Here is a 14371-nt window from a genome sequence, read left to right as displayed (position 1 = left end):
CATCCTGAATCTATGCTAAATTAACATTCTACACACTCGTTTGTTCTTTAAGATAGTCACAGCAAGGACTACTGATTGTTCCCTCACATAAGCTAGCATTTCTTGATGAGACAAGACAGCGCGCCTTCTCGACTGCAGGCCCGATATTTTGGAACTCATTAGCTTCAGAAATTCAATCTATTTCTGACAAATTACTTCTTAAGAAAGCCTTCAACACCTTTTTATTTCAAATGGCATTCAACAGCACCATGAAATTTTCCATCTAATATGATTTGATGTAATACAATTGTAGAGGCATATGTAATGTCACTTGTTTTATTTTAGCCAATTATGGATGTTATAACCCACCCTGAACTATGGAAGCGCGGGTAAGATCTTTTAAGTAATCCATAAATGAAGAAAATGCAATAAACATTAAAGAAAAAATGATAGAAACGAAAAAAGAAGAGTGACAAAAATAATAAAGGGGATGGAAAAGCTCCTCGGAGAAAAGCTGAAAAGATTAGGGCTCTTTAGCTTGGAGAAGAGATGACTGAGGAAATATAATTGAGATTTATAAAATAATGAATGGGGTGGAGTGGGAAATAGAGAAAACCCTTTCAAATAACTAAGACTAGGGGACACTCCATGACACTATTAACTGGATTACTGGAAGATTTAAAACAAATCAAAAGTATTTTTCATTCAGCACACAATCAAGGTATGGAATCTGTTGCCAGAGGATATGGTAAAGGCAACTAGCAGAGAGGGTTTAAAAGGGGGTTGGACAAGTTCCAAATAGAAAGTCCAAAAACAGTTATTAGCCAGACAGACTTCGGAAAGCCAGTGCTTATCCCTGGGAGTGAGATACAAGTAATAGATCAACTATTTGGGATCTGAAGTTTACTCGAAAAGTTACTTGAAATCCAGCACAGTTGAAACTGGGGCTGACATCCGGTGCATGAGCCTTCTTTCACAATTACCCGGGGTATTTTACCCTTATTTTATATCTACAGCCCTCTCCCTTATGCTGGCCATTGCACCACTGGTACTAAATCAGGGATCACACCTTTGGAGTGCATACTCATAGTCCCCAAGTTTGACCATTAGGTTTAACTATTGAGCACTGGCCAATAATTCCCCTCCACCTGGGAGCTGTAAATTATCTGCCGCATTCCTGGTCCCATCCAGCCCAGACAGCTGAACATGCCAATATTTTGTGAAGTCCTGTTCTCTCACTCAAGTAGCTTTAAAGGTGAAAATCTATGCTGTTTCAACACAGTGTGGATGTTAAGCTAACTACACTTAGCTGAGATTAGGGTGGAATTCCTTAATGAACTACCCAAGCAACAAGATGATGCTTCAGTTCACTGCATGCTTGCATATGTCCATGTTTATTTTTTATGGTAATTTTGTTCACACAGGAGTTTTGCTTTGAAATATAAAGCAACAACTCTGACCCCCAACCTTTTCCAAACAATAGAATCCTGACCTCCTTGAGCTGGTCTGTGCTGCCCCAGGATGCTGAACGTTTATGAGATCCTTTCTTTTTCTCAGAGTATTCTTCAGCCCAGGCACACTCTGTCTGCAGAGAGAAAAGTCAATTATTACTAAAGAAAATCACACTTTCTTCTTTTCACAGTAATGGTAATATGGTTTATGATTTACTGCGTTCTACAGTACTTTGTATTTTGCAGGATTACACAAAGACCCTATTATGAAGGTCTTATGCACTTGAAAGGTAAATGAAAAAACACTGTAAACATAAAATTAATCAGGATTAGAAATATCTGTAAATAGCTACCTGCAATGAGTCAGAAAAAAAAAGTACAAATGAAAGATTATAGTATGAGCTGCATGTGAGATGGTACACAACAAAGACCTAATTAGTTGAAAGTATTTATTATTTAAAAATATATCTATTCCACTTTTCTCAATAAAATTGTACAAGGCAGATTACAAACAGAAAAAAACCCACTGAGATAAGAAACTACATCAAGGTAGCATAGTTGGATTTCAAAATGGTTGACGTTCCTTGAAGAAAGTCCATAAACTGATATTAACCAAGTGACTAAGGAAATCTACTACTAGTTGCTGAGACTGAGCAACAAGATTTTGGACCTATTTTTTAATGATTGGTCACTGTCAAAGAAGAATGTTAGTTTGATGGTCCTTTAGTCTGACTTATGTGCTTATAGTAATACAGTAAAGAACTAGTAATTTCATTTATTTACATGCATGCATCACTGCTACAATCTGCTTGCAACGATTTACAGATATCACATATTGCATATACATTTAAAATAACCCATACCACCTACCAGCACACTTATATTACAAAACGACCACAATAGTAATCCCAAATCAACCCTTATAAAAGCAATAAAACTCAGCCATTGACATCATAAACTCACTTGACATAGCACTGTTACTAATTCTCAAAGTAAATATTTTCCCATGGCCACTTTACTAAATATTCATCCCAATCACAGACAGCAGTATAAGTTCCAGCATCCTATTCAGACATCTAAAACAAAATCACTGCACCTCCCTATACTGAGTCCAAAGGTTTTGGAAAACCACCAAGTTTCACTGCCTTGAAGTAACACCAATATTATGATTGCAGTTGAACTTCCTTTGACAAACTGTTCCAAAGGCAAGAGCTGCCACTGAAAAACCTCTATCTTACAGCTTCTATTTGCCTGCCAAATACTTTGGTCCCATGTTGTGCAAAACTTCATAAGTTGAGGTTGATATATAGATAAAACTGAGCCAGAACTGAGAAGAGTGACTCAGTAGAAGACCAAAGTGGTGACAAAAGTAGTGAAGAAGTGAGCTAAACATGAAAAGAAATGGCAGACCCTTGAATAAAACAGTTTAGCATCAAGACAATACAGAAAACAGCATGATAGACTGGCAGAGATAACGGAAAGATAAGAGAATACAATTCTCAGAAGTCTATTATCAGATTCACTGGTGAAAGTGTACAAAAATTAACTTGACCAATTTGTTTGCTGAAAATCAATTGCTTTATAAAATATTAGTATTTTACAATCTAAGAACTGGTAAACTCAAAATTTGGTTGAGGAAGATATTGAAACCTCTGAATTGTTTGCAAATTAATTTAAACCAAATTTACTTGAATGCATATGTTTGTTTTTTATGTTTATGCATTTCCAGATAATATAAAAGACATCTTGAAAGAAAAAATATGTAATTGAAATAAGAAAAACAAAATTACAAAATAATAATGCTATCAATACATAGTCTTTTCAATTTGTACTCAAAGTCCTCAAAGTAGGGAGATCCAATACACTACCCTAAGTATAATAATGACATTAACCTAAGAAAGATCAATATTTAAGCAAGACTAACATATCAGAGAACAATAATGGTTAAAGTAATTCAAGATTGGGAGCTACCAGAGAGAACAATCGATGTTTTATCGCTCAAAAATTGGGTCAATTCTGAAAGATTGAAAAAATATAAGAATTATTGTTTAGATTACCTACCTGGTAATCTTCTTTTCCTTAGTGTAGACAGATGGACTCAGTACGAATGGGATAGTATCCGCGTGCTAGCAGTTGGAGACTGATCTGACGTCAGTACGGGGGCGTATATAGCCCCACAGGAAGCGCAGCAACTCAGTAATCTTCCTTGCAAAAGCTGTTATGGATGTGTGTACTGAAGCTCAGTGAAAAGTGAAAAGTGAAAACAGGATTCCCCTGACCGATTGACAGTGGCTGGAGACCGCCAGCATTCCCAACCGGAAAGCGTTGACACCTGGTAGAGTGTACGCTCTTATGGAAACAAAGGCATGGCTTACCTGGAATCGGTGAAACTCATGCACACAGGCAGCGGGGCGGGATGCTGAGTCCATCTGTCTACACTAAGGAAAAGAAGATTACCAGGTAAGTAATCTAAACATTTCCTGGCGTGTAGCCAGATGGACTCAGTACGAATGGGATGTACAAAAGCTTTACTTCCCACCTGGGCGGGAGGCTGCCTGAGGACCATGCAAAACCGCCCTCGCAAAAGCTGAGTCCTCCCTGGCCTAGACGTCCAGACGGTAGAACCTGGAAAAGGTATGGAGGGAGGACCATGTCGCTGCTTTACAGATGTCTGCCGGAGACAGCATCCTTGATTCAGCCCAAGACGCCGCTTGGGCTCTGGTGGAATGAGCCTTGACCTGTAGAGGTGGGGATTTTCCCGCCTCAACGTAAGCTGCCCGGATAACTTCTTTAATCCAGTGGGCGATGGTGGGCAGAGAGGCCGCTTCACCTTGTCTCTTCCCGCTGTGCAGGACGAACAGATGGTCCGTCTTTCGTAGGTCTTGTGTAAGTTCCAAATATCTGGGCAGCACTCTGCCAATGTCGAGATGGCGCAATAAACGCCCTTCTTCAGACTTCTTCAGCCCCGCCGTGGTAGGCAGGGATATAGTCTGATTAAGATGAAACTGTGAAACTACCTTAGGTAGAAAGGAGGGAACCGTACGAAGATGGATAGCCTCTGGAGTGATTCTGAGAAAGGGATCACGGCAGGACAGTGCCTGTAACTCGGAGATGCGGCGTGCCGAACACACCGCCAGCAAGAATACCATCTTCAAGATGAGAGAACAAAGAGACAGGCCCCGAAGGGGTCTGAAGGTGGATCCTGCGAGGAAATCCAAAACAAGGTTGAGGTTCCACAAAGGTACAGGCCACTTCAGTGGCGGACGAATATGCTTGACTCCCTGCAGGAAGCGAGAAACATCCCGGTGCTTGGCGATGGTCTTGCCATCCCTCCTGGGACCATAGCAAGACAGTGCAGCCACCTGAACCTTGATGGAGCTGAGGGAGAGACCCTTCTGAAGTCCATCCTGCAGGAAATCCAACACAATAGGGATTGTGGTTGCATGTGGATTGGTGCTGTGAGTGTCGCACCATGCTTCAAATACTCTCCAGATCCGGATGTATGTGAGGGACGTGGAAAACTTGCGAGCTCGGAGGAGGGTATCAATCACGGGCTCCGAGTAACCCCTCTTCTTCAATCTAGCCCTCTCAAGGGCCATACCGTAAGAGAGAATTGAGCCGGATCCTCGTGAAGAATGGGACCTTGACGAAGAAGGTCCCGGAGAGGAGGCAGGGGAAGGGGCTCCCCTGCCAGTAGTCTTCTCATGTCCGCGTACCAGGGTCTTCTTGGCCAGTCTGGCGCCACTAGCAGAACTAGGCTCCGGTGTCTCTGAATCTTGCGGATGACAGCACCTAGCAGAGGCCACGGAGGAAAGGTGTACAGTAGAGTCCCTGGGGGCCATGGCTGAACCAGGGCATCGATTCCGTGGGAGCACGGGTCGCGCTTGCGGCTGAAGTATCTGGGTACTTGAGCATTGGACTTGTCCGCCAGTAAATCCATGTCCAGAAACCCCCAATGATCCACGATCATCTGGAAGGCCGTGGGTGAGAGCTGCCACTCTCCTGGATTTAGGCTTTCTCTGCTGAGGAAGTCCGCCGCGGTATTGTCCTTCCCGGCAATGTGGACAGCGGAGACGGCCTGAAGATTCGCCTCCGCCCAAGTCATCAGAGGGGCGATCTCCAGAGATACCTGACGGCTTCTGGTTCCGCCCTTACGGTTGATGTATGCCACCGTGGTGGCGTTGTCTGACATCACTCTGACAGCTCTGTTTTTCAGTCTGTGAGCAAATCGAAGGCACGCCAAGCGGACTGCCCGGGCCTCCAGGCGATTGATGTTCCACGTAGACTCCTCCCTGTTCCATCGCCCTTGCGCAGTGAGCTCTTCGCAATGTGCTCCCCAGCCGCTCAGGCTGGCATCCGTGGTGAGCAAGGTCCACGTGGGCGAGGACATCTTCGACCCCCTGCCCAGGTGGGCGGACTGCAACCACCACCTCAGCTGGGTCCGCACTCCGGCCGGCAGAGGAAGGTGCGTGGAATAGTCCCGTCGACGGGGGCTCCAGCGAGAGAGCAGGGAATGCTGTAGAGGTCTCATATGGGCCCGTGCCCACGGAACCACTTCCAGGGTGGATGCCATGAGACCCAGAACCTGCATGTAATCCCAGGCTATGGGCCGACTGGCGCCTATCAGATACCGGAGACGTTGCCGAAGCTTCAACTGTCTCTTGGTCGTAAGACTGACCGTGTCCGCCCGGGTGTTGAACTGCACTCCCAGATACTCTATTGACTGGGAAGGCTGTAGGCAGCTCTTGCTGAGGTTGATCACCCAGCCCAAGCTTTCCAGAAGGGCGATCACTCTGTCGGTTGTCCGCAGGCTCTCCTCTCGTGATTTCGCCCTGATCAGCCAGTCCTCTAGGTAGGGATGGACTAGAATCCCTTCCCGCCTGAGTGCCGCCGCTACCACTACCACCACCTTGGTGAATGTCCGTGGTGACGTTGCCAACCCGAAGGGCAGAGCCCGAAACTGGAAGTGGCGGCCTAGGACCTTGAAGCGTAGGTAGCGCTGATGATCCGGATGGATCGGGATATGCAGGTATGCCTCAGACAGGTCTAACGCCGTGAGGAATTCTCCGGGCTGTACTGCGGCTTTGACGGAGCGCAGAGTTTCCATGCGAAACCTCGGTACACGTAAGTATCGCTTGACGGACTTGAGGTCCAGGACAGGTCGAAAGGTACCCCCTTTCTTGGGCACCATGAAATAAATGGAATAATGTCCAGAATTCACTTCCCAGGCCGGTACTGGGACGATGGCGTTCAAGGACAGGAGCCTCGCCAGGGTAGCTTCCAACGCGGCCGTCTTGTGCATGGGACAAGAAAAATCAAAGTAGTCTTGGAAAGCACGCTCAACCAGCGTGCAGGCACTCCAAACTGCTTTGGAGACGGAAATTACTGAGTCGCTGCGCTTCCTGTGGGGCTATATACGCCCCCGTACTGACGTCAGATCCGTCTCCAACTGCTAGCACGCGGATACTATCCCATTCGTACTGAGTCCATCTGGCTACACGCCAGGAAATTTGGAATTTGACCATACATTTATAGGGAAATTTAAGGAAAACACACCAGCTACTTGTTGAACCCTGGAGCGCATAAGAAGAAATTGTTTCCGTTTTTTCTGTGTCCATCTAGCGACATTAGGAAAAACCTTCACTTTTAACTGCAAGAAAGTTTCAGATTTGTGTCGAAAAAACAACTTTAAAAACCAATCTTTATCAGGTTCAAGAACAAATGTAACTACAAGTGTGGCTGGGACTGCCAACTCTGTATCTAATGTTTCAAGAAACGAAGACACATCCAAAGCAGCTCCATCAGAAGGAACCAAAGGCACTTGCTTATCCCCATGATCTTCAGTAGGACTCCTTTTAAAAGATGGAAAATAGAATATCTTGGAAACAGGAGGAATAGCATTCTCAGGAACATGAAAAATCCCTATCAGATATCTCCTAAACATCTCTTTTGCGAAAAGGGGCTTTTCGCATGTGAAAAGTCCCTTTTCTAGTGCGATCTCTAAATGGGGGCGGAGCCGGCCCTGGAAGAGGAGGAGTCGGGGCGGCACCCGGGCTGATGCTGCGGACACATCGCTGGCAGCAAAAGGTAAGGACCCTTATCTCCGCCAGTTTCGCGCCGAATAACTACACGTTTTATGGTGTAGTTATTTGGTGCGAAAGCCGGCAGCCAGTGCCCTGCAGTGGTGCAATGGCTGCCGGCTTTTGCAGGCCCGACCCCCACCGGATTCTCTAAGGTCTGTGACCTTAGAGAATCCAGGCCAATGTTCTCAAAATTTTCCATTTTTTGAGCAAGAATTGAATTTTAATTGCTTCTTGAGTTAATTTAACATTGTTCATATCTGAACAAACCAACATAAGTTGCTGGCCCAAATCTGTTTGGAATTGGTCAAAGCTTGAACTCACTTCTCCAAACCAATACAGCTCTGGACTAAGGGAGATAATTGCTGAGATACAGAATTTCTTAAGTCTACTATGGCATCCCATATGGCCTCCAACGAAAAGGAAGAGGGTCCCTTTACTAAAAAAGATGGCCGAGGGTGCAACTCACTTGGTTCACTGCAGTCCTCCAACTCCAACTGCTGCTTCACCCAGCAGTCCTGAAACACTTGCAGGCCTAAATGCTGCAGGGCCTTCTGCACTACTCCCCGCAGAGATCGCCAGACCAGTTTCTTCATCTGTCGGCGATCCCAACAGCACTCAAGAGGTGCTAACCGCAGCAGGATTACCAGGTGGTGTCCTCTGTGCAGAGCTTAATGGTGACAAAGAGCCCGAGAGAGAAGAGAGTTCAAATTCCCCCCTCTCTCTCTCCAACAGCTGACTGCTCAGTGTCTGTTTACTGTGGACAACATCAGCATCCATCGGGCCTGGCAGAGGAGGAGTCGGGTGGGCTATGGGGGAAGATCCCAGCTTTGGATTCCTCTTTCTGCCCATTAGAAGGAAACACAAACCTGCAAGCAAGAAACTTAGGCAATCTGCCCAAAGGAGATCCCATGCTGTCGACTAGTGATTGGCCATCTTGGATCTCCTCTCGTCCACAAAATTTTTTTTATTCTCTCAGATATTTAATCTGGACTAAAGAAATTCAAGAGTATGGAATAATGTGCACTAAATGATAAGCAGGGGTCTGGAAGCACTGTAAATATGAGGTGGTACAATATGAGGTGGTATCTTTCATGATACCACCTCATATTGGTATAAAAGCAACAGAATGGATTGATACAAAAGAAGCACATACAGTAAACCATGATCAAAGGATGGAAATAAGTATAATTGTAGTAGTAGATATCAGTGGACAATGTATTCCAAAAATGCTATAGATGTATTTGGAAACCCATATTGGAAATCAAAAGAAGGAGATAAGAACAACCTTCATGCATTGCTGAACTTTCTTAAAATCTCATGAAAGCCAAAAATATACGTTAAAGCCTAGTGCAATTAATGCTCTGCTGTTATTTTATCCCATAGAGTTTGAAGCACACAAGAATAAACTTCTACTACTGCAAAGGAATGCACATCACTTCACTATACAGGATGATTCCATTCAAGTAATTACCAAAACATCAGTAAATTTTTCCAGCCAGTTTCACTGATTATTTATTTTTATTTTATTTAAAAACTTTTCTATACCGTCGTTAAGTTAGATAACCATCACAACGGTTTACAGCAAGGCACGCTAATGAAAATGTGAGTGGTATAGAATACAAATTATGTGCCATCATAGTGCGGTAACAATTAATTTCAAAAAAACTGTGTGTGTAAATTAGGCTTGTCTGTTGGGATCATATTAGGCGGTTTGAATTTAACATTAATTTGCATTTGTAGCTTACAAGTAACTACTATTATAATAAATAGGGCTGGAAGACTAGGATATCCTAAGAAATAATCCATCGATATTTCTTATTAATAGATCTACTGTTCCATGTACATTTTTCAAAGCTAGGTAAAAAATATTACAAATACTATCAGACACAAAAATCCCACTTCACAAAAACAATTTTACAACCAAAACTGAAATCCCCCCAAGCACATACTGAGGTCCCTTTTCTCCCTCAACTACAACTAGCTTTGCAAGCCTTTCTGGACAGCAAATACTTGAAAGAGCTGGTGAACAGATTAGTAGCACTATAAGCCTTTGTGAATACATTCCTTCCAGTAAAATGTGTGGCATGTCTTCTCCACCTTTCATACCGCAGTGTTATCAATTGTGAACAGTCATCTTTAATGCTCCATGCTCTTTACAGCACACACTCTCTAGATCCCATGATTCTGTATTTACTTCCTGGTATTATCGGATTCAATATGCAAGGAAGCAAAAGAAGTTATCAGGCCACACATGCATGCCCATTACAGAGCAAAATTTGCATTTTATTTCTTCACATCCACAATACATAGCCTTCAACTTTTACTTTAATACTGCATTATACAAATCATATATGGTGGAAACAGACATTACAAATGTATAAGGTAAAAATAATATAAAACTTATGGCCCATCAAAACTGACAGTGAAAAAAAGCTTTTGTCTTCTCTCCTCTTGGTAATCCCCTCTTCTCAGAGGTATAAAGTACACTCACTGTACTTTTTCTGGTAGGTAGAAAAACACATACTGTTAGTTTGCATACTTTTTAACCGCACACAGACCAAGCACTGTTCCAAAGTTTATTTTAAGCATATAAATATGTGCTTACCCATATCTTTGTCATGAGAAAAATTTAATTCTATTTCATGTTAAAGTAAGGTTTTAAAAAGAGAATTTTTGGTGGGATACAGAGAGTGGGGCCTAAGAAGTTCATATTCAGAAACCCACTGGATGGGTACATTATTCAGATAATTATCTGGCTATTCAGCAAAAGTTATCCATATAAATGATACACTGAATATCCATGTATTTATCCAAATGTTATCCGGATAACTTTAGGTCTATATGTGCAGAATGATTTGTCCACACATTTAGCAGGACAGCCCTCAATATGGCACTATCAGGGTAACATGTTAGCCTATCCTTGCCAAGTCTAACTCCCCATCCCCCCTTTTTGAATGGACAAATTTCTCCACACAAATTTACCAAAAGGGGGATATTTTTTTTTTTTTAATAGGGAAGGGGCATGTGTATATATATGTAAATATATGTGTGTGTGTAAAGGCAAATTTGCTTACCGTAAATGGTGTTTTCCGTAGATAGCAGGATGAATTAGCCATGCTATTTGGGTGTAATCAACGGCGCTCTCGCGGACATTTTCTTCTCCAAGATACAGTTTTGTTTTGCTGTGCCTGTGCGGCTCTTCTCGCGCATAGCGCATCACCAGCCTCTTCAGTTAGTAATAAAGTTAGAAGGCAACGCCCTAGTTAGAAAGGAGCAGATGAAGCATGTCCGGTGAGGAGGGAGGGTACGCATAGCTAATTCATCCAGACATATACAGAAAAAAGCAAACTTGCCTTTTTCTGTCGATAAGCAGGCTGAATTAGCCATGCTATTTGGGAGTCCCAAGCTTAAGGTAAAAATAAAAACGTATGGAACACAGGTGATAGACCTCATTGTTCTTATTGATTAATTATTATTTTTTTTTTTTTTACCCTACTCCCCAGTGGACATGGTTTTCTGGTTAATTACATTTGACAACACTACTTGTTCCAACCTGCTATCTGAGGCTATTAGCTGGTCTAGGCAGTAGTGTGTGGTAAAGGAATGGACTGATGACCAAGTAGCAACTCTACAGCAATGGAGGATGCTGCAGCTCGCACCTGATGAGCAGAAACAGCACCTGACAGGGGCACATGTGCTAAATTATGACAGAACTGAATACAATCTGTGATCCAGTTGGAATTGTCCTTTTGGAGACTGCTACTCCCAATGAGTTAGGGTTGAATGAAATGAATAATTGCGAGGATTGCCGATGAGGCCGAGTCCTTTGTTTATAGTAAGCTGGTGCTCTCTTACAGTCCAATGAATGGAGCAGAGACTCCCTTTTGTTCTTATGCGGTTTAGGAAAAAGGATAGGTAGTGATATGTCTTGATTAATGTGAAAGGCTGAAATTACTTTAGGTAGGAATTTGGGATGAGTCCTGAGTACTACCTTGTCATGATAAAATTGTAAGTAGGGAGAGAAGTGAACTAAGGCCTGTAGTTCACTCTTCGGGCCGAGGTTATTGCTATGAGAAAAACCACTTTCCAAGTGAGATATTTCAAATGCATAGAATGTAATGGTTTGAAGGGATCTTCATTAGAGATAAGACCTCATTCAAATTCCAGGGTACCTGAGGTTTTTGGACTGGAGGATGAAGATTAGAGAGTCCTCTCATGAAAATAGATACTAAGGAGTGAGAAGCCACCCAGGAGTAGTCGTCCCTTTCATAAGCTGCTATAGCACTTAGGTGGACTGATGATCTCGCAAAGCTAGACTTGGAGAGATGAAAAAAGTAATTGAGGATTTCTCTGGGTGTCGAGGCCACAATTTGGCAAACCTTTTCCAATTTGAAGGAGTAGTTACATCTGGTGGATGGCTTCCTTGCCGCTATGATAATTTGCTGAATATCTGCTGAAAGAGTTAAGCGTTCCAAGATCTTACATTCAACATCCAGGCAGTCAGGTGGAGAGAGGAGTGTAGAGGATGAAGAAGGGAGCCCTGCTCCTGAGGCAAGAGATCTGGATCCTGACTGGGATCTAATGGATCGCTTTCGGAGTACCGTATCAGATAAGCAAATCAAGTTTGCCTCGGCCATGCAGGTGCTCTGAATATTATGCGAACTTTGTCTCTGATCATCTTTTGAACTGTTCTTAAGATTAGAGGAATTGGGGGAAACGTGTATAGGAAACCTCGCAACCACAACATTAGGAAGGCATCTTGTATCCTCCTGAGTCGGCTTGGATGAACAGAGCAGAACTGAGGTACCTTCCGATTTTGCTCTGTGATGAAAAGATCTATCCAAGGGCGACCCCATTGTAGAAAGATCTTCTCTGCTATCAATAGATTGAGCAAACATTTGTGGGGATGAAATACTTTGTTGAGACTGTTGGCTAATGTGTTCATTATTCCCAATAAGTATGTGGCTCTCAAGGTTATTGAGTTGTTGAAGGCCCACTCCCAAATTCAAAATGCCTCCCTGCAAAGAATCCAGGATCCCAATCCGCCCTGCTTGTTTACGTAAGACATGGCTACCTGATTGTCTGTGTGAATCATGAGGGCATGACTTCATAGCAGATGAGTAAAGGCCATTAGAGCATATATTATGGCTCTGAGTTCCAGGAGATTTATCTGGTAAGCTAGTTCATCCTATGGCCACTGACCATGAGTCTTGTAATGGAGAAGATGCGCTTCCCCAACCTTGCGTGGAAGCATCTGTGGTGTGGGCTGGGTCTCGAAGAGGCGCTCCTATGGTTAGGACTTCCAGATCTAACCAACGAATGTCCTTCCACATGGAGTCTAACAAGGTTACTATGGTAAACACTTGTTGAAGATACTGGGTCCATTGTGATTTCAAGCCCCATTGGAGGCACCGCATGAGTGTGTTAGAGATTCCTGGGAGATAGGACGCCTGCAGCAGTGCTTGATTTTTGTTCACCCAAGTTCAGATCTTGAAAGTTTCCTGACAGAAGGGCCATAAACCCATTTCCCCCTTGTTTCTGACAAAAAATGGCCACATTGGGTGGGCTTGCCGCAAAGACAGTGCACAAACACCAGCAATGTGTTTCTTATTACTTACAACTCCAGCAGAACGATTTGATTCAGATTTTCCTCTGGTGACAAACTGCTCTCAGTTCAACAAGAGCAAACGTGAGCTTCCCTTCCCTATGTTGAGGTGTCCATTAACATTATTTGGTCCCTTCCCAAAGGACATGAGGTTGTCACCACCATTGGAGCTCCAGAGCTATGTCTTGGGTCATCTGTACCACCTTGGAAAAGGGCTGTGCCATCTGCTCCTTTGTGGTCATGTGCATCAAATATGCACATGAGTTATTGGAACATGTAGGGCCACTGCCCCAGTATGACTAGAATAGATCTCGTGGTCATTTGCTGAGAGGAGAGCAATTTGTGAATCTCAATAAAAGCATAATGATAGCTCAATCTGAGGGAAGAAATGCTCTCTCCTATAAGGAGTCTATGCCCCTATAAATTTCAGTCTTTAGACTGGCACCAAATTTGGCTTCTCAAGGTTGATCAGAAAATCTAAGCTCTGTAGGCAAGGAGAATGTCTGGTTCAGAGAACTGATAACAGATTCCTGAGATTAACCAGTCATCCAGATAAGGGAAGACTGATTCCCCGACATTTCAGGTAAGCTACTACCACTGCCAGACATTTGCTAAAGACTTTTAGGGCAGCTAAGAGGACAAATGGGAGAACACTGCATTAGTAAAAGGTAGAATCCACCTTGAATCGAAGGTAGCATCAATGTGAATTGTGGATGGGTAAGTAACAAGTAAGCATCCTTGAAATCCAATGCCCTCAACCATTCACCTTTCTGAATGTAGGGGAGAATCATAATACTGATTGAGTTCATTTTGAATTTCTCTTGAAGTAGGTGCTTGTTCAGACCCAGAATGAGCCACAATCCTCCTGATTTCTTGGGGATGAGGATGTACCAGGAATGAAACCCCTGCATATATTGGGACACATGTTCTATCGCTTGCAGTTGCAGAAGATGGGATGGATGCAGATGCAACACAGAACAATGTGGGAGAAACTGCAGGCAACAGAAACACAAACTGTACCCAAAGCACACTACCTGTAGAACTGAAAGGTCATTTGTGATAAGGCGCTACTTGTCCACAAAAAATTGGGTTGTACCTCGACCAGAACAGAGGAGTGTAGCTTTAAAAAACTTTTAAAAATATATTCGATGCAAGAAATCTGTGATGAAGTCAGTTGGACCATTAGATGACAGAGGAGTGAAAAGGGCTCTTAGGAAAGATAGAGTTGCTTGCCTGTAACAGGTGTTCTCCCA

General features: G+C 43.3%; 1 protein-coding gene across 1 annotated transcript in view; it reads right to left on the bottom strand.

Annotated features, from left to right (window-relative positions):
• Positions 1-14371, bottom strand: part of FAM117B (family with sequence similarity 117 member B) — a 511577-nt gene that overhangs the window by 204279 nt on the left and 292927 nt on the right. Inside the window, exon 3 of the mRNA XM_029606287.1 lies at positions 1472-1564. Within this exon, the coding sequence (XP_029462147.1) occupies positions 1472-1564 (93 nt within the window). The remainder of the gene's footprint in view (positions 1-1471; positions 1565-14371) is intronic.

Source organism: Rhinatrema bivittatum, chromosome 6 (genome assembly GCF_901001135.1).
Source record: "Rhinatrema bivittatum chromosome 6, aRhiBiv1.1, whole genome shotgun sequence".
Taxonomy (NCBI): domain Eukaryota; kingdom Metazoa; phylum Chordata; class Amphibia; order Gymnophiona; family Rhinatrematidae; genus Rhinatrema; species Rhinatrema bivittatum.
The sequence above is the reverse complement of the archived record's forward strand: the minus strand, read 5'-3'. Positions and strand labels throughout refer to the sequence as shown.